We start from the raw sequence: 23,646 nt of genomic DNA on the forward strand, positions 1-23,646 counted from the left end.
AATCACAAAAGTTATTTTAAAATAATTTTCCTAAATAAGAATTATAACACAGAATATCAAAATTTATGTAATGATTAGAGACAAATTTATAACTTTAAATGATTTTTATTAGAAAATATAAAAAGTCCAAGGTCAATGATTTAAGCTTTACTTTAAGAAGCTGGAAAAAGAGGAGCCAATTAAACCTAATGTAAGTAGAAGAAAGGAAATCAACTTAATAGCAGAAAACAATGTAATAGAAAAAGGAATAATAAAGAAAGTCAATAAGATAAAAAGTTCTTTGAAAAGATCAATAAAATTGATAAACTCCTAATAAAAAGTCATAAAACAAACTACCAACATCACTAATAAAAGAGGGAATAAAAATTACAGACTATGGAGAGATTAAAGAAATAATATGGGGATATTATAGAAGCTTTATGGCGACAAATTTGACAACCCAGAGGAAATGGGAAAATTTTTCAAAAGAAAAATTGCTGAAGCCCAGTGAAGAAAAAATAGATAACCTGAATAGCTCTATAACCACTAAAGAAATTAACTTTGTAATTAAAAACCTTCACACAAAGAAAATTCCAGGCTCCAATGACTTCACTAGTGAATTCAATCAAATATTTAAGGAAGTAGTAGTATCACTTTTTTTTAACATATCCATCACCTCAATTTTATTTTTTGTGGTTAGATATTTGAAATTTACTTTTTATTATTTTGAAATATACAGTAAATTATTATTGACTATAGTCATCCTGCTGTGCAATAGATTCCAAAACGCATTTCTCCTGTTTAACTGAATCTTTGCACCTATGAACAACTTCCCATTTTTCTCTCCAGCAACACAGCCTCTGATAACCATCATTCTACTCTCTACTTTTATGAGTTCAATTTTAGACCTACATTTAAATCCAAAAGTTGTAAAACTTCTGTAAAATAACAAAAGGGATATTTAGGTAACTTTGGGTTTGGCAATTACTTTGTAGATACAGCACTAAAGTACATAAAAGACAAATTTCTACCATGAAAGAAGATATTGGTATGACTTCGTTACAATTAAAAACTTTTGCTATGGGAAAGGAAATATTAAGAGAATGGAGAAACAAGCCACAGACAGGGAGAAAATATTTGTAAAACACCTGTCTTGCATCCAGACCATTAAAAACCACTTACAACTCAACAATAAGAAATCAAGCAACCCAATTAGTAAATGGACAAAAGATCTAAAAAGGCTCCCATCAGAGATGGCATATAGAAGGGGGAAAGTTTATGAAAAGATGTTCGCCCTCCCCGCGCTTTTCCCTCCCTGCGTCCCTCTCTCCCCCACACACCCTCCGCTGCAGCGAGAGTGGGAGCGGGTCAGGGGCCCTAGGCGGTGACGGTGACTTGCAGTCTCTCGGGCGAGGCGTGGGATTTAAGCGCATTATAAGCCATAGGTCCCGGGGAATCCCGAGAGGCTGTGCTTGGAGCCCAGACTGACACGCCTCTCTCATGGTCCAGGGCTGCTGCCCTGCAGAGCCCACCGTACTCTTATTCTCCACAGGCCTGTTGGCCGCAGCGGGCCTTGGCTCCCCTGAGCCTGGTGGGCCTACAAAGCTGCGTCCAGAAGGAGCCGCCTCCCGGGAACAAGCTGCCTGCGGGCCCTGGGGAGAACCGCCCGTCCGATGAGCTCGGCTGAGCGTGCATGCAGTGTCGACATCAAGGACGCCTGGATGCTTTTCGTGGCAGAGTGACAAAGGTTTAACAACAGGAAGAGGATCAGGGGCCAAGACAAGAAGCTGAAGTTCGGCCCGCCAGGACCCCCGGGCCCCAGCATCCCGCCCAAGGCGCTGCTGCAGGAGTTCCCGCTGCTGCTGAAAGGTGCGGTGCCGCAGGGCCAGAGGGCGGGATCCTGAGCCCTGCATGCCCGTCCTCGCAGGGCCGATCGCTGCGAGCCTCGCTCAGGTCCAGCCGCCTCCAGGGAGGACAATGTCGACGAGATGCGGGGCGTGAGGGCGGTGCTGGCCGCACCCCTGGTCTTGGGGCCGGGGGAGCCGCGCGAGGAGGCCGCCTTCCACTGACGCCTGTACCGGGACCGGTTGCTGCAGCGGTGGCAGCTTCAGGAGCTCCGCGTCTGCTGCTTCTCCGACGCCAGGGCGCCACCAGGATGACAGGTGCACGAGGCTGCAGCTGTGGGCAGATGTGGTTTCCAGCCCCAGGTCCCGGCGTCCCCTGGCTTCCCAGCCCGCTATCCTGTGAGCAAGAAGATGAAAAAAGCCACCCGATCAACAGGTCAACTGCCCCGCCTGGCAGCCCAGCCAGACAAGGCAACCGAAGTTCATCCTCTCTAAGTTGACTTCGTGCGGGCAGCGGGCTGGCGCCCAGGATGCTGGGGAACCCTGCGCGCCGGAGGCCGACAAGCCGTAGGGCCCAGAGGCGCCACAGGGCAAGAAGGCACCCGCCTCCCAGCGCTTTCACCCCCTGGCCTGCCCGGCCCGCGAGGTGTCCCAGTGGCTGCGGCCACGTCAGGCATTCTGCCCGGCGGCGGCTGCACAGGGATGAGAACTGAGAACCCCTGCTCAACCCCATCCGGGGTGACTGCAAAGTGCCCATGTCATCGGCCCCGATCTCCCTCTGGTGGAGGAATGGGGCGGGAGACACGGCCTGGGGGCCTCAGGCTGGGAGCTCTGGCGATCCCGAGGCCCACCAGACCATGCACCTCCAGCCCGCCTGGGCACCCAAGCTGCAGCCGCCTTCTGTGTGCAGGCAGCGGCCTCCAGGCAATCCCCGAGCCCGCCCGCACTCCCCACATCTCAGAACCCGGGCCAGATGTCCCTGTGGCTGCCGCCAAGCCAAGCGGTCTGCCCTGCGGCGGCTGCACAGGGGCGGGAATCGGCCCTCAGCCCCATCCCCGGTGACTGCAGAGGGTCACTGGCTAGAGGTCCTCAGCTCCAGCAGAGGAGGAGCCCGGCGGGGGCAGGGCCTGGCTGGCTCTCAGGCCAGGTGTACTCATGATCCAGAGGCGGCCCAGGCCATTCTCCACCACCTGGGCGCCCAAGCTGCAGGCGCCCTCTACCTGCTGGCAACTGCTGCCTGGCTACTCCCAAGCTGGCTGGCGCTCCCAGCCTAGCAGAACCGGGGCTAGATGTCGCCGTGGCTGCGGCCAAGCCAGGCGGTCTGCCCGGCGGCAGCTGCACCGGGGTGGGAACCGACCCCCCAGTCCCATCCCCGGTGGCTGCGGAGGGCCCCTGTCAGCGGCCCAGATCTCTCTTCGGAGGAGGAGCGGGGCGGGAGTCACCAGGAAGTAGTAGTATCACTTTTACACAAACTTGCAGAAAGTAAAGGAGGAAGAAAGACTTTCTAACTTAATTTATGGGATCAGCATAACCCTGATATCAAACTCAGAGAAAAGATACTACAGGAAAAAAACTTACAGGCCAATGTCCACAAGGAATATACATGCAGCTGGGCACCATGGCTCACGCCTGTAATCCCAGCACTTTGAGAGGCTGAGGTGGGTGGATCACTTGAGGCCAGGAGTTCAAGACCAGCGTGGGCAACATGGTGAAACCCCATCTCTACCAAAAATACAAAAAATTAGCTGGGTGTGGTGGTGTACGCATGTAATCCCCGCTATTCAGGAAGCTGAGGCAGGAGAATCACTTGAACCTGGGAGGTGGAGGTTGCTGAGATCGTACCACTGCGCTCCAGGCTGGATGACGGAGCAAGACTCTGTCTCCAAAAAAAAGAAAAAGGAATATATATGCAAACATCCTTAAAATATTTTAGTATGTTGAATCTAGGAATATATGTAGAGGGTAATACACCGTGGCCAAGAGTGCTTATCCTAGAAATACAAAGTTAATCAGTGCAATTGACCAATCAATGAATGCAATTCTAGCAGTTTAAAGCAGAAAACCCATGTGATGATCTAGATAGATGTTATAAAAGCATTTGACAATATGCAATACTCATTCACGATGTACTTTTTTTAAAAAAAATAAAATCCTCTTAAAACACTGGAGTAGAAGGGAAATTCATCAACCTGAAAAAATGCAGTCATGAAAAACCTACAGGTATTATCAAATTTGATAGTGAAAGACATGTTTTCCTCCTCAGGTTGGGAGTGAGGCAGGAATGTCCACTTTTGCCATGGTCATTCAACATTGTACCAGAAGTCCTAGGTAGTGCAATAAGGTAAGAAGAAATACCGACATAAGATTTGAAAGGAGGAGGTAAAACTGAATCCATTCATAGAAGAAATAATAATGTACTTGAAAATCCTAAGGAATTTACAAAAAGTTACTAAAATAAGCGAATTTAGCAAGGTCATAAGATACAATGGTCAATAAACAAAAGATCAATTGTTTTCCTAAATTGTGGCAATTTGGAAGATTAAATTATATAAATAATACTGTCTATAGTACCATTTGAAAATACTCACAAGATGAGCAAAACCTCTATGTAAAAAACTATGAAACATTGCGGAGACAAAGTGAATTGCCAATATTGTTAAGAAGTCAGCTCTCCTGATTTTTGGTTGAAATTGACAAAGTGATTCCAAAATCTACATGGAAGTACAAATAATCTAGAATAGTCAAAGCAATTTTTAAAAAGAATGAATGTTGAGGACTTACCTACTTTATTTCAAGATTACAGGAAAGCCAGTAATGAAGACATGTGGTATAGGTTTCAGTTTAGACAATTCGTCAGTGGAACAGAATCAGATGTCCTGTTTCTGGACATACATAATATGTTGAGTTCTAACAAAGTTACCAAAGTAATTTGATGGGGAAAAAGACAGTCTTTGAATAAACGGTGCTAAAACAAGTGAAGATCTGTATGAACGGTGCTAAAACAAGTGAAGATCTATATGTGAAAAAAGTGAACTTCAACCCTTACCTATAACATAACTTGAAATGGATCACAGGCAAAAATAAAGCTAAATTTGTAAAGCTTCTAGAGAAAAACATAAGAGAAAATCTTCACAACTTGGGCAGGCAAAGATTTCTCAGGGCACATAAAATTTTCAAGGAAAAAAATTGATAATTGGGCCTTATTGAAATTAAAAGTTTTTGGTCTACAAAAGACACCATGAAGAAAATGAAAGGGCAAATTGCAGACCAGGAGAAAATATACACAGGTATTTGGCAGAGTAATGGTATGCAACAGTTAAAAAGAACCCTGGAAGATCAGTAAGAAGAAGACAAAACAACTTGATCAAAATGGGCCGAAAATTTTGAGCAGACACTTCCCGCAACAACCAATAAACACATGAAAAGATGCACTGCAGCATTACACATCAGGGAAATGTGACGACCCCTCACACCACAAGGATGCCTGAACTTAAAGATCAACAATTCTGAATTTTTGTAAGAATCGGGAGCAACTAGAACTCTTGTACAATGTTAGTGGAAATTCAGGAATAATACTGTGACTTTGAAAAACAGTTTGGAAGTTTCTTATGAATTTAAATATATACTTACTATACAAACCCAGAAATTTCCACATCAAGTTAAAAAGCTGCACAGCAAAGGAAATGACAAAGTGAAGAGACAGCCGACAGAACGGGAGAAAATATTCGCAAACTACCCATCTGATCAATAACCAGAATCTATGCAAAGCTCAAACAACTAAATAGGAAGAAATCTAATAATATAATTAAAAATGGGTAAAATATCTGAATAGACACTTCTCAAAAGAGGTCATACAAATGACACATAGGCATATGAAAAGGTGCTCAACGTCATTGACTATCAGAGATATGCAAATCAAAACTACAATGGGATCTCATGTCAACCCGGTTAAAATAGCTTTTATCCAAAAGAAAGGCAATAACAAATGTTGGTGAGGATGTGGAGAAAAGTGAACCCTTATACACTGTTGGTGGGAATGTAAATTAATACAGCCACTAGGATGAACAGTATGGAGGTTCCCCAAACAACTGAAAATAGAACTACCCTATGATCCAGCAATCCTACTGGTAGGTAAATACCCAAAAGAAAGGAAATTAGTATATCGAAGAGATAGCTGCACTTCCATGTTTATTGCAACACTATTCACAATAGCCAAGATTTGAAATCACTCTAATTGTTCACCAATAGACAAATGGATAAAGAAACTGTGGTACATATATACGATGGAGTACAATTCAGCCATAAAAAAGAATAAGATCCTGTCATTTACAACAACATGGATGGAATTAGAGGACATAATGTTAAATGAATTTAAAAGGCACAGAAACACAAATTTTACATGTTCTTACTCATTTGTGGGAGCTAAAAATTAAAAATATTGAACTCATGGAGATAGAGAGTGGAATGATGGTCACCAGAGCTGGGAAAAGGTTGTGGGTGTGGGGAGTGGGAAATGGGCGTGGTTAATGGGTACAAAAGTAGAGTTAAATACAATGAATAAGATGTAGTATTTGATAGCACAACAGGTTGGCCAGTCAATGATAATTTTTAGTATATTTAAAAATAAGTAAACGTGTATAATTGAAATGTTTGTATCACAAAGAAATGATAAATGCTTGAGGTGATGGATACCTCGTTTACCCTGGTGTGATTATTACGCATTGCATGCCTGTATCAAAACACCTCATATACTCCGTAAATATATACACCTACTATGTACCCATAAAAATAAAAAAAAAAACAGAAATTCCTCTCCTAGGTATTTATTTACTCAAGAGGAATAAAAACACCCATGTTCACAAGGACTTATAAACAAATATTTATAACAATTTTAGTAGCTTCAAACTGGGGAAAAACCCCAAACAGTAGAATGGATAAGCAAATTGTGATACAGCTGCAGAATGGAATACTACCCAACATTAAAGCAGGAGAGATTATAGATACACATGACAAGGAGAATGGAGCTCAGAAACATTATGATGAGTGAAAGGAGCTCACACAAGAGACTACAGTCATGGTGGTATAGTTTGGCTGTGTCCCCACCCAAATCTCATCTTGAATTCCCATGTGTTGTGGGAGGGACCCAGTGAAGGGTAATGGAATCATGGGGGCAGATCTTTCCTGTGCTGTTCTTGTGATAGTGAATAAACCTCATGAGATGTGATGGTATTATAAGGGGGAGTTCCCCTGCACAAGCTCTCGCTTTGCCTGCTGCCATCCATGCAAGACGTGACTTGCTCCTCCTTGCCTCCCGCTGTGATTGTGAGGCCTCCCCAGCCACTTGGAAATGTAAGTCCATTAAATCTTTTTTTTTTTTGTAAATTACCCAGTCTTGGGTATGTCTTTATCAGCAGCTTGAAAATGGATTAATACACAACGCTGCTCGATGACAGTGATGCGTTCTCAGAAACACATCATTAGGGGATTTTGTCATTGTGTGAACATCATAGAGTGTACTTACACAAACCTAAATGGTACAGCCCACTACATACCTGGGCTCTATGGCATAGCCTGTTGCTCCTAGGCTACCAATCTGTGCAGCATGTGACTGTACTGAATACTGCAGGCAACTGTAACACAGTAATATTTGTATATCCAAACATAGCTAAACATAGGAAGGGTAGAGGGAAAATACAGCATAGAAGATAAAAAGTAGTGCACCTCTGTGGGGCATCTACCATGAATGAAGCTTGCAGGTCTGGAAGTTGCTCTGGATGAGCTAGTGAGTGAGTGGTGAGTGAATGTGAAGTCCCAGGACATCACTGTACACTATTACAGATTTTATAAACACTATACACTCAGGCTACACTAAATGTATTTTAAATTTTTTTCTTCCTTCAATAATAAATGAACCTTAGCTTCTTTATGTGATCAACTTTATTTTTTTAACTTTTTGACTTTTCTATATTAATACTTAGCTTAAGACACACGTTGTATAGCTGCACAAAAATATTTTCTTTCTTTATATCCTTATCCTATAAGCTTTTTTCTTTTTTAAATTTTAAATTAGAAAAAAATGAAAATGAAGACACACACACATTAGCCCACACCTACCCAGGGTCAGGATTATCAATATCACTGTGTTCCACCTCCACATCTTGTCCTACCAGACGGTCTTCTGGGGCAGTCACGCACATGGAGCTGTCATCTCCTGTGATGAGAGTGCCTTGTTCTGGAATCCCTCCTGAAGAATCTGCCTGAGGATGTGATACATTACCTTTTTTTTAATAAGTAGAAGGAGTGCATTGTAAAATAATCACGAAAGTATAGTATAGTAAATACATAAACTGCTAACAGTCATTTATTATCATTTTCAAGTACTATATGCACTGTACATAATTCTATGTGCTAGATTTTATACAACTGACAGTGCAGTAGGTTTGTTTACACCAGCATCACCACAAACACCTAAATAATACATTGCACTAGGTTGTTGCCAGGCGATGATTCTTTCCGCTCCATTATAATTTAATGGGACCACCGTCTGTAGTTGACTGAAGTGTCACACAGCATGTGACTGTATGCATATTCACCTCCTAGAACCCGGACTCATACGAAGAAGTAGGAAATGCCCTACTGGCAACCATGTTTTATTTCCTAGTTTCTTCCATTGGCCACTTTCTTTTTCAGGCTGGAGACTTCCCTCCCATCCCCACTGGTGTTCCCAGTCTCTCTGCCTCCTAAGTCTTCCTCTGTTGCTCTCTGGGGACCAGCTTGTGCAGCAGTTTTGTATCACTGTAGGGTAGGGCTTCACTGAGCCCTGTCCTGGGTCCTTCCCTGGCTCACTGCATCCTGCCTTCCCTTCCTCGCACAGCCCAGGGCCTGACACTGCCTCCTGCAGTAGGTCATTCAGGAGCAGGGCACTCAGGGAAGGAGACGGCTCTGCTTCAAGTATAGCCTGGGCATCATCCACAAATGCCCTGGTGTTTGAACTCACCTGTGCATCCCAGATACAGGTACAGTCTCTCCAAAAGAAAGGGTGTAGGAAATATTTTTACTTTTCCATCTTTCCAAAGTATCCTTCCCTTAGTATCTCAGCAACCATCCCCGGAGGGGCTCTTTGGGCTATGGATGTAGTACCCAGCATCCTGGGCTGCAGATTCATTGATTTTCCATGCTTTGATTTGGTATAATGGTGCTCAGAGGAGCAAGGATGGCAGTGAGTGGGCCACTGAGATCAGCTTATTCATGATCTCTCTGTGCTCCGATTCTGACATGAACTTCCTTTTCTGTCTCAGAGGAGAGAGATTTCAGGGCTGTGAGCCTGAGGATGGACTGACACTCACGTCAGTTGTGTCTCTGAGGACTAGAGATGGCCAGGACCCAGGACCCCAGCTAGCCTCCAGATGCTGCTGGCTGCTGGGGACCTGTGACCTAAGGCACACCCCTCAACACATTTTCTTTCATTCCTGTCAATCTCCTATGCTGGTGACTGGGCTGGGACCTCCTGCTGGCCTCCAGGGCCCCACCTGAGCCTCTGGTCCCCAGCCTCAGTCAGGCCCAGGCCTAGGGGGCTGGCTCCTTGTTTCCTTTCCCCAGAGCTCTCTGGGAGTCCTTACAATAGATTCCAACCCAGGCACTTTTGACAGTGAAGGGAGATTTGTATTATTTTCTTAGGGCTGCTGTAACAAATTGCCACAAATTTCATGGTTTAAAAGAACAGAAATTTATTCTCTCATGGTTCTGGAAGTCAGAAGTCCGAAACCACGGTGTCACGGGGCTGTGCTCCCTACTTAGGCTCCAGGCAAGGTTCTTCTTTGCTTTCCTGCTTCCAGCAGCTCCAAGCTTGGCTCGTGGCTCTGATCTCTGCCTCCAGCCTCCCACGGCCTTCTCCTCTGTGTGTGTCTCTCCTTTTCTGTCTCTTACAAGGACTGAGTACTCAAACTTATATCTGACAAAGTACTGGTATCAAAAATATAAAAATTACTCCTGCAATTAAATAATAAGAAGACAAACAACTTAATTAAAAATGGCAAAGTCAGGACGAACTTACCCGAAGATCCTTAATTTAATTACATCTACAAAGCCATTTTATCCAAATAAGGTTATAGTCACAGGATCCAGGAGTTTGGACCCAGACCAACCTTTTGTGGGGGCCACAATTCAACCCACTCCAGGATTTTAATAACAATTATTCCATAACAAAAGGCAGAACACCACGACTGTCCCTCCATTGGCCTGCATGGCCTCCCAAACCTAACGACACCTTAGAAGTGGCATCTCTGGCTCGGCGTGGTGGTTCATGCCTGTAATCTCAACGCTTTGGGAAGCCGAGGCCGGCAGAGCACTTGAAATCAGGAGTTTGAGACCAGCCTGGGCAACATGGCAAAACCCCGTCTCCACTAAAAATACAAAAATTAGCCGGATGAGGTGGTGTACGCCCGTAATCCCAGCTATGTGGGAGGCTGAGGCAGGAGAATCATTTGAACCTGGGAGGTGGAGGTTGCAGTCAGCCGAGATCAAGCCACTGCACTCCAGCCTGGGAGACAGAGTGAGGCTCTGTCTCAAAAAAAAAAAAAAAAAAAAAAAAAAGTGTCATCTCCACCACTGGCTCCCTGGGCCACAGACAGGCAGGAAGGAAAAGGACTCAGATCCCTCGTGTGCCTTCCACCGACGGCTTCACCTCCTCCTCTGACAGGCCTGTGATCTGATGTTGAATCCATGTGGCCCCCAGTCTATGCCGGGGGTACTCCCCGGCTATCCCTAGAAGCCAGTTGTATTAGTCCTTTTTCACGCTGCTATGAAGAAACACCCAAGACTGGGTAATTTCTGAAGAAAAGAGGTTTAATCGACTCACAGTTCTTCACAGGGCAACAGGAGAGAGAATGAGTGTTAGCAGGAGAAATGCCGGGTGCTTACAAAGCCATCAGATCTCACGAGACTCACTCACTATCATGAGAACAGCATGGGGGAAACCGCCCCCATTATCCAATTACCTCCATCTATCTGGTCCTAACTTTGACAAGTAGGGATTATGGGGATCGTAATTCAAGATGAGGTTTTGGGTGGGGACACAGCCAAATCATATCGACGATGTTATCCTCTCAGAACTCAAGAGAAGGGTGAGGGCTGGGGGAGGGCCGGGAGATGAGCCCATCTGAAGTGGCCAGTGGAAGCAGTTGGCCTTCTGGAGAAGGAGGCAGGAAAAGCTGGGGAGGCACGTGGCCTGGGAGGCCCAGAGGGTAGGGGGAGAATGTGGGGGTGGAGTGACAGCTGAACATCCCAAGGTAGGGACTGGAAAAAGAGACCTAGGGAGTTCCAGATATACCCACCTTTCTCTTTGTAACTTAATGCTGGTTGCATGACCTGTAGGTCACATTGCAGGGGATTTGGGGTACAGTATGAGCTCTGTGGTTCCCTGCTTTGAGAAAAGGGATCCTCCTTACCAACTTTCTATGTGATTGTGGTGGGGGTAATAAAAAAGAGAGCCCCCCACTGCCCACCACAAGGGCAGTCAGAGGACCCACATTGGCCAGAGTGTGTCACACATTGGATGTGCTTATTAGGTTGGGATCAGCACGTGGACAGCAGGGCCAACCAGGGTCCATTGTTAGGAAACTGAGTGCTCTAAGGAGTCTGAGCTTGGACCTGCTGAGCACCATAGCTGTCTCCTGGGGAGCCTGTGTTTGAAGCTGAAGCCCAGTAGAGACCTGCAGAGGCCAGAGACGGGGAGGGAAAGTTGAGGACCTTGCTTGGACTCCTGGATCCAACCTCATTTCAAAGTCATGGCCATGGATTTCCCACTTAGAGAGCTCGCCTTGAGAGGTGGGGTCTCTGTCCCATCCCCTGGAATCTAGGTGAGCTCTATGACTTCTCTGACCCATAGAGTGAGGGACATGGTGCTGTGCCCACTTCTAAGCTCAGGGCTAAGAGGCTGTCAGTTTCCACTTCCTGCCTTTCTGATCCAGATGCCACGCTGTGAGAAGGCCCAGCCCACAAGGAGGAGCCATGCCTGGGCCTGCAGACCACAGCCCTCACTCGGTTCCCAGCTGCCAGCTATGTGAGGAAGCCACTTAGGATGTCCAGCCATGTCGGGCCTTTGGATGACTCAGACGCCATCTGACTAACCCAGGGAGAGACCCCACACAACACCTGCCTGGCTTAGCCAAGCCAACTCCCTCAACTGTGAAAGATAGTGACAAATTATTGTTTTAAGCCACTAGGCTTTGAGGTTATTATGCACTATTTAAAAATAATTTAAATTATTTCAAAAACTCTTTATTGTGACTGATATGGATGCCTAAGGTCCTTGCATAAATGTGTCCTCATTTGATTTAGATGCCAAAATAGGAATCTGCACCTTCAATCTCATCATAGAGCTCCATGAAGCTTTGGGTAGCCTCAAGAATTCTAGAGTGCAGGGGCTTAAATTCAAATAATTCTGGCAGAACACTGATGGCCTCCCTCCTCTGGCTGTATCATGCACAGCCCGCTTCAGCTAAGGGGACAGAAGGAGGGAGCTAGCATTTCTCTGAGTACCAATTATAAACACCTTGGGGGAACTCTCCTGATCAGTAAGATGCTTTCTGAGCATTGCTTTATGCATATGCTAAGAAGCTGGGGCAAGAGTAGCTTTTTTTTTAATAAGACATTTTATGTAAATTTTTGTTGAAGTGAACAGACATATACAAAAATATACAAATTATAATTATATGGTTCGATTAATCTTTGCCAAGGGAACCATGTCACCAGCACTCAGATTAAATAATTGAACATTGTAAGCAACCAAGAAACTGACTTGCACCCTGTGTTGGTCATGCCCCCGCAACAGTGATAGTCACCTCACTCTCCAGAGGCCTTAGGCATTGCCTCAGGATCCTGGTGGAAGCTTCTCTGGGTGGGGCTGCTTGGGGACCAGCCGTCCTGCAGTGGGCCCATGATAAGCACCTATGGCACCACACCCCTGGCCAGCAGGTCTGCTGGGAACACCTGTAGGAAGACTTTGGCAGGATCATTGGCCCTTGAGTCAGCTGCTTGCTCAACTTCATGATCAGAAATAAAGGTGAATGCAAATACTGTGGCCATGCCATGCTTAGGACACGAGAATGGTGCAGCGTCTCTCTAGGCCAGGGAAGGACCATTAATATGGCTCCCAGCCAAGGGCCTCAAGGATTCTGAATGGCACAGTCTCTGCAGACCTTGCACTGTGTGGCTTCAGGTCATCCAAGACAGCTAAAATGTGTGGGCCTTGAGGGTGCCTTTGGGTGCTCATAGCCTCATTAGGGAGATGGAGAGGTGAGCAGACGTCACATATGCCAAGACAGTGGAAGCATCAAGAAAGGGGAAAGGATGAGGAGGCTATCACCCCAGAGGTATGGGAAAGGGCCTGGTATGTCTGGAAAGTGAAGAAGGCCAGTGTGGCTGGAACAAAAGGCACCTGGCCAGAGAGCTGGGAGATGAGGGCAGACAAGGAGGAAGGGGCTTTCCAGGCAAGGCTGAAGCCTGGATCTACCCAGAAGGCAATGAAGAGCCACCAGACACTTTAGGGGGCCCATGGTGTTGTAAAATGAAGCATTTGGGCTTTGTCCCAGGTTCCTGGAAGGGAGCTTCTACACCCTTGGCATTTCCAGGGTGGCAGGAGTGTCTTTGCTATTCATCATGGGTCCCTGGGGCCACAACGGAGTTTATGCTGACCAGCTGCTTCAAGGTGGGACTCCATAGTTTCAGGATGCAGGCTGGCCAACTATGGAAAGACCAGCCATGTGAATAAAGGGTCAGAACTTAGAGCCACATGATATCAGCCTGACCTCTGGGGAGAGAGTGGATATTGGAATTGAGTACAAAGGTGTAAGCAATGATTTCATCAATCATGCCTAGGTAACAAAACCCCAATACAAACTCTGGACATTGTAGCTCAGTGGAGCCACCCTGGTTGGTAATCGTATAACCATGTTCTGGGAGGCTTCACATTTGAGAATCTCCCCAGACCTCTCCCTGTGCATCGTTTCATTTAGCTTGTCCTGATTTGTACCAATCAATAAAACTGGAATTGTAAGTACAGAGGTTGGTGAGTCATTCTAGTGAATTATTTATTCAACTTGAAGCCCTGAGTGGGAGCCTCTATCTTGGTAGCCAGTGATTGGAAGTGTGGGTGCACTGGGAATGCAGCTGGCATCCTGCAGGGCCCTAAGTCTGTGGCATCTGTGCTAACATTGGGTGGTTACTGTCAAGACTTTCTTCACTCAGTCAGGTCTGTGCTTCAGGTGCGCGGCTCTGTGGAGTGGGCAGGGGGCCTGGAGTGCATTTCAGCTCATGGGGCTCATGATTTGAACTCAGGCCTAATATGTTAATGAGCAGACACCTGGCCAAGCTCTGGGGGCCTCAAAAAACCGAGACAGAGGAAGCATCAAGAATGTGATGAGACAGTACGCGCCCATAGGAGTGTCACCTTTGCCTCCTCTTCTCCCTGTGGCTGGAAAGGCTGGCCTGTCTGGCTGCCCAAGGATAGATGGGGAGAGGTTTAATTGAATCACCTACTGTGTTGGATAAAGTAAACTGTCGTCATTGCAAATATAATCAGGACTGTATTTTAACAGTCAAAAATGTGATCATAATGACATTTATTAGCTCCTTTCACCTGGGTGGATCTGAGGACATTTCAGAAAATAAGTGATTGGAATTGCTTGGCCTACCTCACACACTTACACACACACACACTCTCACACACTCACAGAGACACACACTTATAAGCACACACAGTTCTGTGCATGCACACAAGTGTATACACACCCACGCACATTTCCACGTGTGTGTGTGTGCACACACCTACACAAACACACAGAAACACACCCTTACAGGGCATCTGGTGCTCTGGCCTGCTCTGACACTCAGCCCCTCCTGGGAGTGGGCAGTAAGCATTGGGGGGACATGTAGGTACTCCCTGGGGAAGCTGGAAGGCTGACCACCTGGCGAGCAGCAGGGCGCACTCACTGGAGCCCCTGCCTGGATGAGCTGGCTTTGCTCAGCTCCATCTGCAGTTCCCTCTGTAGACTGTGGGATCAGAAAGCCCTCATCACATGATGTAACTCTCACAAGGCTACAATCTACTTCCCTGTCCGGGTCCCAGAGGCTCCAGGCTCTTGTGGAGTCACCTGCTTGGGGAGCCATGGTTCTGTGGAGCGCTTGTCAGAGACTGCGCAGGCTCTGGAGTCAGTCAGACCTGAGTTTGACTGCTGACTCCATCTCTTACCTGCTGTGTGGCCATGAGCAATGCCTATTCTCACTGGGACTCAGTTTCCTCATCTACAAAGTGAAATGTGTTCATACTTCCCTTATGGTCAATGAGGATGGAATGGGATAACATTCTGCATCCTGCCTGGCACCACAGGCATATGAGGTGTTCAATAAGTGAATGCTTGATTGTGTCAGACAAGAAAGCTGCCTGCCCTCCTCCTCCTCGGCCCTGTGCAGGGACTGGGGTGGATGAGAAAGCCCATGTTTCCTGAACACCTGTTTGCGCCAGGCACCTATTTGGCTGCTGCCTGGATGTCCTTCTCAGGTTCCAGCTCAGATCTCTTGGACCAGTCCCCTGGTCTGGGGTAGGGATGCCTGGAACGGCTCTAGTGGCACGGCCATATCTCACCAGGCTGCCAGGATGAGCTGAGCGTTGTGTCCATGGTGGGCATCTGAAGGAAATAATGTATACAGTGATCCATTTCTAAGACCAAGTGCCTTGAATCAGCTTAGGTTAGCAAACCATAGAAGCAACAGGACATACTAGGCCCCTGCTTGGATAGCTGATGCCTGCTTCTCAGCCTCCCTCTTCCTCCCTCTTCCCCACCCACTTAGTTGCCCTCACCCAAACCAAAGAAGTTTAAGATAAAAGTTTATTAGTCTGCAAGATAGCTTGATTTGTCTCTTCTTGTCAGCCTGCCTAGCTACTTAGGTCATAAGTCAAATACTTGAAGAGACCCTGAGCTGACTAGGATTGCAATGCATTGTGAGCTGCAACAAAATGCAGCAAGACAATCCTAAAAAAAACACCTAAAGCCCCTGACTAACAATCAATAGGCAACATCAGGCAAGATTGTGACCCCATAGTACTCAGTCTATGAGCAACTGGGGAAGGGACCCGTACTCTAGGGATAAACTGCTTGTCGAAACTGCTGGGTGTGCTTGTCCATCAGACACCCGATCTTGCAAGATCATCATTAAAAGTTTCACTTTCACTGTTCTCCGGGTCTCTGAGTCCATTCTTTGGGTTTCGACGGGTAAGTTTGTTTCTCACAAGTACGAGCCAGAGGTCCATGGGTGAGAATCGGGGGCCAAGGAGCTTTGTCCATGGGGCCATAATGGGATGAGAGGGCAGAGGTTATCAAACTCTCAGGGCTGGAGGAAGACATGGTTTCTACCTCTTATCTCATTTCCTACTCATTTAGCCTTCGGAGGCAGGCACTGCCGCTATCCCACAGAGGAGGAGTCTGACACTGTGGGCGGTGAAGGCCACAGTTACCCGGTGAGTAGCCGGGCTGGACTCCACCCTTGCTCCCTCCTACAATCAACCTCCTGCTCCTCCCAACAACTTTCCTGAAAGGAGGCAGTGACCACTGTGCCCTTGCAGCCTCCCCAGCAACCGACTTCTGAATCATCCCACTGCAGAGATCTCATTACCGCAGCGAGTGTGGCTCCAGCCTCCCCTCCCTCGGCCGCTAATGAGCGCCCTAATTTGATTGCCTCCAAATGAGTGTGATGCAAAATTAAAAGATGCCAGAAGACATGACCATAAATCCAGTGAGTAGGCTTCAATTTATTATGTTTGAATTCAATTAGATTTCCCCTCCGATCTTTTCTGAATATTCATCTAGCTGCTGGCTACAGAATGATAACTGGAAGGGGCTATTACTGTTTAATTCCAGCCTCCTCCATTTAGCTTGGGCTCTGGCAATACCGTTGGATGGAAAATCTCAGCTGGATGTGGGGAGGTCAAGGGAGTTCAAGGTCAGCTGCTGAGCCTTCTGCCAGCCGGCCAGCATATTTCCTGTTGGGGAAGGGATTCAAAGCAATATACCCTATTAAAATGTTTTAAAAATGATTTTTAGTGCATAAACACTACAAGAGACTCCACAGAAGGGAGTGTTGGTGTCAAGGCTTTTGCTGTGTGACAGGCAGCAAGGGGGATGGGGATCTGGGCTCTGGGCTCAGCCTGGCCACGAACTTTGTGTGACTCGGGAAAATCACTAACCTTTTCCAGCCTTGGCTTCTCCATTTGCAAAATGAAGGAGTTGGACTCTGGGAACTGTTTTCAGTGGCCCTGGATTCTGCACTGCTACTCTCCTTTTAGTTTCAGAGTGTTTGCCCACTCTCCTTCCCCACCCCCACAGCCACGTGTCCTCCTTGACCCCGGGAACCTGACTTCTTTAAGCTGCCTCTTGGGCTTTCTTACTGACTGGGCAGAGGTTGGAATTAGCCAGTGGGAGACTCTAGCTGGAAGGCAAAAGAATAGGAAGAGAGGAAGAGTGGTCAGGGTATCCTCCCACCCCGTCCCCACTGCCCCTGCCCAAGGCTGTGTCTCTCCAAGACATCAGCTCCTGCTGGAAGCCCCTTCTCCACATCTCCAGCTCCTACTGGCTCTGGCAACACTATTCCTCTCTGTCTCATTAGCCCCATGGGTAACAGCATCCTAGAGTTGTTTGTCTTCGTGCTTCTCAACATCCCTTGTTCATCCTCTTCACCTGGCCACACTTCTGTAAGGACTACTGCCATTAAAGTCTCATCATTTGAACCATTCAATGCCATTTCTTGCCATGACTCTGAACAATGCAGATGCTAAATCCACTTTTCGACTGTGGTTTTCCACAGAGGGCTCCCCAAGTCTAGAGGGGAGCTGAGACAAAAGCATTCCTGGCCTGGGAGCCTGCTGTGCAGTTGGGGAGGTCCCAGAGCACTGAGGCCAAGCTGGGGAGACGTTGTCCCTACGGGCATGGCCAGGCCTCCAGCCTCAGGGAGGAGAGGGAGATGGTGATCGTGGAGGGGAGGTCCTGGGAGTGAGAAGCTGGGGAAATGGTTCCACCCTGCCCCTCCCCCCAACCTCCAGAGAGCGAAAGATGATGGGATGTGGGAGGAGGGCAAAGGGGAAGAGGAAGAGGCTCCCTGTCCTGCTGGGTCCTTAGCCAAGTTGGAAGTGGGAGAGTGAGAAGCCCCCATCTAGGGCAAAGGAGTGTGCCCCCAGGGGAGGAGAGAGAGGCTGATGACACAGAGGGCTCATTTGCTCTGAAATGGGCCTCCCAATGGAACAGTGACGAGGAGGCAGAGTCAGCGGTGGCGGAAGAGCAGGAAGGAGAGGAGTCCCAGAGCAGGATGGAGGGAGCGTCAGGGAGATGGGTGGATGGCCAGGGCTGGCCTATGGGGCGATGACCAAAGGTTGCAGGGGTGGGTTCAGGAATGAGACCAATGAAGGCTCCTGATTTATGGCTTCCAGCTTTGGTGTAAGTCAATGACCTGAATCCCTGGGGGAGGGTGGGGAATCTGACTTTGACTATGTGGCCCGGGAGCCCTGCATGAAGGGGCTGGGACCTGAAGAGTAACTCTGCATTGAGCACTAGGCCTGGGTCATGGCAGATCAGCATCCTAGGGCCACAGCTGGCTGCCTGAGGCCTCTGCTGGCAGGGCAGCCTGAGTTCTGCCTCAGTGGCTCCCACAGCTTGGACCTAGTGCTGCCCCTTGCAGGAATGGAGGGAAGCCTGGCAGTGAATGTTGACTTACCTGGAGACGTCTGGGGATGAGCAGCCACCAGGAGGGATGGTGCTCCTGGCCGTCTGAAAGACCAGGGCTGATAAAGACGGGATGTGAACGTAAGAGATGTGGATGGGAGCAGGTGGCCTTAGTGAGCTTCCTAGCCTTGGGGCTTTGGGTGGCTGTGACCTCTGAGTTGGTAGGAAACTTGGGTACCAGGAACCCAGGCCAAGACTTCTGGGCAAGCAGAGTTGGGATCTAGGGAAAGAGTCTGGGCTCCAACCCAGACCCCAGAGATGCAAAGGCAAATCAGATCCTGGCCAGCTGCTCTCTCTGATGGCTCCCAGTCCTCCCCTCAGGCCCAGGGCTGTAGGCCAAACTGGCAGGGGCAAGAGGCAGGAGCCGAGTGGGACATGTCCAGTGTCCCAGCCAAACATACACTGGACGCAGATGAGCCATATGCCTGGGAAACAGAGAAATGGGGCGAGGCCAGGTCTTCTTGTGAGAATGAATGTGCCTTACTCTCTTCTGGAGAGAGGGTGACGACAAGAGTTCATTCATTCATTCGTAATTGCTTTTTGATTTAAGCAGGCGAGTTTGTTGTTTAACAGGCTGAGAACATCTCTCTTTTATTGAAACATGTGACATAGCAGGTTAAACTCCTAAAGATTCAGCACAGCAGATGAGAATCAAGGAGTTTCCTTAAAAAGCGTAACTTGCATATGAATGAAGATGATTCCAAATTATGTTTTTTCCCCATGACCCTAAAATTTTATCCCAAATGGAGTTATAATATTAGATATTGATCAGATCAGCATTTCATATCAAAGCTCAGGACATCCATCTAAATATTTAAAAATCTTTCACTCTCACAGCACATCTTGTGATCAATGTAAAACAAACAGATAGGAACAAATCAAATATGAGAGAAGGGTTTATGGTGAGAGAAAACAGTTTCTATCCTCTCCCCTCCCCAGTCCTGGCCTCACTCTCCAGAGGCAACTTCTTGTAAACATTTCCATTTTTAGTACTTCTGGTGGGTGCCTCCACAATGCTTAGTAGCATGTATAGGCACCCTTATTTTTTTATTCGTCTGAAGAAAATTTATCTACCTCCTGTGATGGAGCATAAGAAATGGCCTCATTATGCACCTCTGCTTCCTCCCTTCATCCTTCCAAAGTTTTATCATTTTGGCATAATTATTTTTAGTTTTCTGTTATTTACTTTTAAAACTTTAAACCATATAATTGTACTTTGATTCTGCATTCCATCCACCTCAGGGAGGGTAACAGTCTGGGGCAGCCAGGTTGGGTCTGTTCCCATACCCTCCCCTTCTTCTGAAAGGACTCTCCCCTCCCTCTCGGGGGGCCTGTGCCCATGACCAGCCAATCACAGGGCCAGGCATATGTCCTGGGCCCTGGCCACTGTGGGATACGGGCATGCTCCCCAATCCTGACCACTAAGAATCCTCCAGGACTTTCACTACTAAAACTGCTCTCTTCAGGCCACAACAGTAACTATCAGTTCAACTACACCAAAGGTTTCCGAAGACAATGGCTTCTCCACCCAAGCAGGTTGTATATAAATTCCAAATAGAACCTGGCATCACCCTAAAGGAATTCTAACTTCACACTGTTGGGAAAATTTAACAAGATGGCTTCAGAGTGGACTAACTTTACACAGCACATTAAAAAAAAAAAAGACATTTATTCAGCGTCACGATCAGACTATTGCATTTAGCAATCAACAGCATGGGTGCAAAAAAAAAATCTACATTAAAACCCTTTGTTGGAATGCTTTACACTTTCCACAGAACAGAAACTAAAATAACCTGTTATACAATTAGTCACAAATACAGTCCTCGAGTTTTTTGCCCATACACATGAGTATTTGTCTAAAACATGTCTTCTTTGTAGCAGCTAGGCCCTGCCACCACTACGCTTGGCTGAGTTCACAAATCTGTTGTAACCTGTAGCTTCCCTGTCATTTCTCTGGCTCTCTTCTCCTGCTAAGCTTTGTTTCCTAATTAAAATCTGCCACTGCCATAGCTACTGCTGCTGCTGGAACCACCATAGCCACCTTGGTTTCGTGCTTTTGCAAAGTATTGGCCTCCACCGCCATAGGGGCCAGAGCTTCTGCCTCCAAAATTTCCTCCCTTCATGAGTCCAAAATTTGAAGACTCATTGTTGTAATTGCCAAAATCATTGTAGCTTCCACTACCTCCAAAACTGCTTCCATCATTACCAAATCCATTATAGCCATCCCCACTGCCACCATATCCACCACCACCAAGGCTGCCACCAAAGCCACCACGACCACTGAAGTTTCCTACACCAGCAAAGTTGTCATTCCCACCGAAACCACCTCCACGACCACCACCAAAGTTTCCAGAACCACTTTGACCTCTTTGGCCGGACGAAGCACTAGCCATCTCTTGCTTTGACAGGGCTTTCCTAACTTCACAGTTGTGGTCATTCACAGTATGGTATTTCTGAATGACAATCTTATCGACGGAGTCATGGTCGTCAAAGGTTACAAAGGCAAAGCCCCTTTTCTTGCCACTGCCTCGGTCAGTCATGATTTCAATCACCATTAAAAGGGATTACTCAAGCAAAATCACGGAATTATTGGTTATAAAAGTAATTGTTGGCACATCCTATGCAATATATCTAATTGAATAATGGTACCAGATAAAATTATAGATGGGAATGAAGCTTGTGTATCATCCATTATCATGTGTAATCAATAAACAATTTAATTCTCTTGGAAAAAAAATAAATAAAACGGCTCTCTTTTGTTCTGGGATTGCCTCTAGGAAGGAAATGTAAAATCAGCTCTTGTAGGGGGCCTCCAGGCCCCTGACATGTGGAAAGATCATGCAGGAGAAAACCAACCCAGAGGTCAGTGGAGGTGGAGAGGAAGTTGTGAGAGAGATCAAGCTGTGGTGGTGAGAAAGGCAGCCGGTCCTGCTCACTGAAGCCTCCATTGCTCCCAGACTGTCACAGTTACACTGACCTGACGATTTCAGTATTCGCATTAGAGAATTGTTTCAGCTTTCCAACTAACACAGGGTGTATTGTACACCCCACCTCAGGGTAAGATGAGAATTCTCAGGTAAGATGAGAATTAGCACGTAGGCTGCCTGTGCTAGTTTTCTGTTGCTGCTGTAACAAGTTTCCACAAATTTACGATTTGCTTAGAGCATCACAAATCTTACAGTTCTGGAGGCCAGAAGTCCAGCACAGGTCTCACGGGGCTAAAATCAGTGTCACAGGGCAGCTGTGTTCCCATGAGGCGGCGGTGCTCCCATGAGGCTCCGGGCGGATACCATTTCCTTGCCTTTTCCAGCTTCTAGAGGCTGATGGCGTTCCTTGGCCAGCCACCTTCTTCCTCCATTGTCACAGCAGGTGTGGCTTCACTCTGACCTCTTTTGCTTCTCCCTTCCACCGAAGGGCCCTTGTGGTTACACTGGGTGCACTTGTGAGCTTAGCCTGTCTAATATTGCCACACCCTCTTGTGAATCTTCTTTTTTCTTTTCTAAGAGACAGGGTCTCGCTTTGTTGCCTAGGCTGGAGTAGGGTGGTGTGACGGTAACTCACTGCAGGCTTGAATTCCTGTCCTCAAGCGATCCTCCTGCCTCAGCCTCCCAAAGTGCTGGGATTACAGGTGGGAGCCACAGTGCTAGGCTGCTCATGAACCTTGTCTTCCAGAAATGTGTTGGACTCTCATCCATTAGTAAGCCATCTTTCTCTCTTTTTTAATGCTTTTCCCTTATAGATTTACTCCATCTTAAATTTATAAGCTTAAATTTCAGTGATGTCTTAGGAAGAACAAGAGAGGAGGAACAAAGGAACAAACCCCTTTAATGGGAAGCTGAAAGGACCCTTTTAAAAGTGTGCAGTGGGGAGAGCCTGGGCTTGGGCTCTGGTAAACCTGGTGAAGGGTGGGTTAACACTCCCTCCCTCACTCAGTGTTGCTGGGAGGATAAGACAGAACATGTGGCGAGCAGGTGTCCAATAGCTGCCTCTTGCTATGTGCAGCTGGTGCCACATCCAGGCTGAATGCTGTGGGGAGTGTGGCTCATCCCGCTGGGGCCACCCCAGGCCTCGCTCACTGGAGACTCCAGAATCAGGGCTGACTGAGCAGCCTGTGGCACTGAAGAATGTTCTAGGAAAGGAGGTGTGTCCTCTTTGGAGGGGGAAGCTTCATGGTGGGTGAGCTGAGGGTAAGGGGTGGGTAAGGGCCATTTGAAGAGTCACCGCCCCTACATTCTTTTATCTTTTGGAGCCTCCATCCACGACACTTCAAACAACGAAACACACACATCTAAGTCAGTAAGTGCACTTTGTGTATATCTATATAAGTGATGCGCAATTACTATATAACAGTTCACTAGCTGACCTGACGTTATTCCCATATCATAGGCATGTGACTAATTGTAGGCGTGTAATGAAGTGTTCACATTTTATTACATATTTAATTCCTAAGGCATTTCTACAGTTTTATTTGAGAATTTTGGAACTCCCAGTGTGTTTTTCATGTTTCAAACCCTTTTACAGGCCCTGAAAAAACCCAAAGGCCTATATTCTGGAACCGTGATAGACAAAACAGCCCTGGGAGTATGCTTGGGAGGATGGCAAGGGCTGGGTTTGCTGAGGGAGGTGCCAGCTAAGGTGCTGGGCACACCAGAGGCAGGGGATCTGGACCACAACTGTCAGTTTGATGAACACACTAACGGTGGAGTGACCCCACCAGGAGTGGTCAGCAAGCAGGGTCCAACAGGAAAGACATCTGGGAGGCCAGCAGGTGGAATCCTGGCTCTGCTGCCTTCGTGCTGTGTGATATAAGCCAAGTTACTTGCCCTCTCTGATTCTCAAATGCTCGGAGGCCCTTTGACCTCTAGAGTCTATGGGACCCGAGTGACCACGAGGCTCTGGTTTGCTGGTGGCTGCCTCTTTATTTAACTCCTTTTCTCAAATATGGTCTATGGGCTTTGCTTAAAGTGAGGTGTCCCATGCACACTCTTCTCCATGACTTTGAGGCCGTGAGAAAGCCCGCCCTGTGGAAGGACTGAGGAAACTAGTGCTGGAGT

At 47.1% G+C, this 23,646-nt stretch overlaps 2 protein-coding genes across 2 annotated transcripts; one reads left to right on the forward strand and one right to left on the reverse strand.

The window, feature by feature from the left end:
• Window positions 1-1,967: 1,967 nt before the first annotated feature.
• Window positions 1,968-18,015, forward strand: LOC131382638 (uncharacterized). The gene is given in 11 exon segments (XM_058435027.1): window positions 1,968-2,003; window positions 2,123-2,222; window positions 2,320-2,541; window positions 2,544-3,025; window positions 3,027-3,218; window positions 3,221-3,305; window positions 12,677-12,797; window positions 13,415-13,530; window positions 16,010-16,093; window positions 16,262-16,338; window positions 17,917-18,015. Coding segments are annotated over 11 exon segments (1,614 nt in total).
• Window positions 18,016-20,320: 2,305 nt separating this feature from the next.
• LOC116464299 (heterogeneous nuclear ribonucleoprotein A1-like) lies at window positions 20,321-21,147 on the reverse strand. The gene has a single exon (XM_032147572.2). The coding sequence runs from the start codon at window positions 21,145-21,147 to the stop codon at window positions 20,581-20,583; it is 567 nt and encodes a 188-aa protein (XP_032003463.2). The 3' UTR covers window positions 20,321-20,580.
• Window positions 21,148-23,646: the final 2,499 nt, after the last annotated feature.

This window comes from Hylobates moloch, unplaced genomic scaffold (genome assembly GCF_009828535.3).
Source record: "Hylobates moloch isolate HMO894 unplaced genomic scaffold, HMol_V3 SCAFFOLD_381, whole genome shotgun sequence".
NCBI classification, from domain to species: domain Eukaryota; kingdom Metazoa; phylum Chordata; class Mammalia; order Primates; family Hylobatidae; genus Hylobates; species Hylobates moloch.

Coding starts and splice junctions, on each gene's coding strand:
- LOC116464299 (XM_032147572.2), bottom strand. CDS start 21,147: ATGGTGATTGAAATCATGACTGACCGAGGCAGTGGCAAGAAAAGGGGC.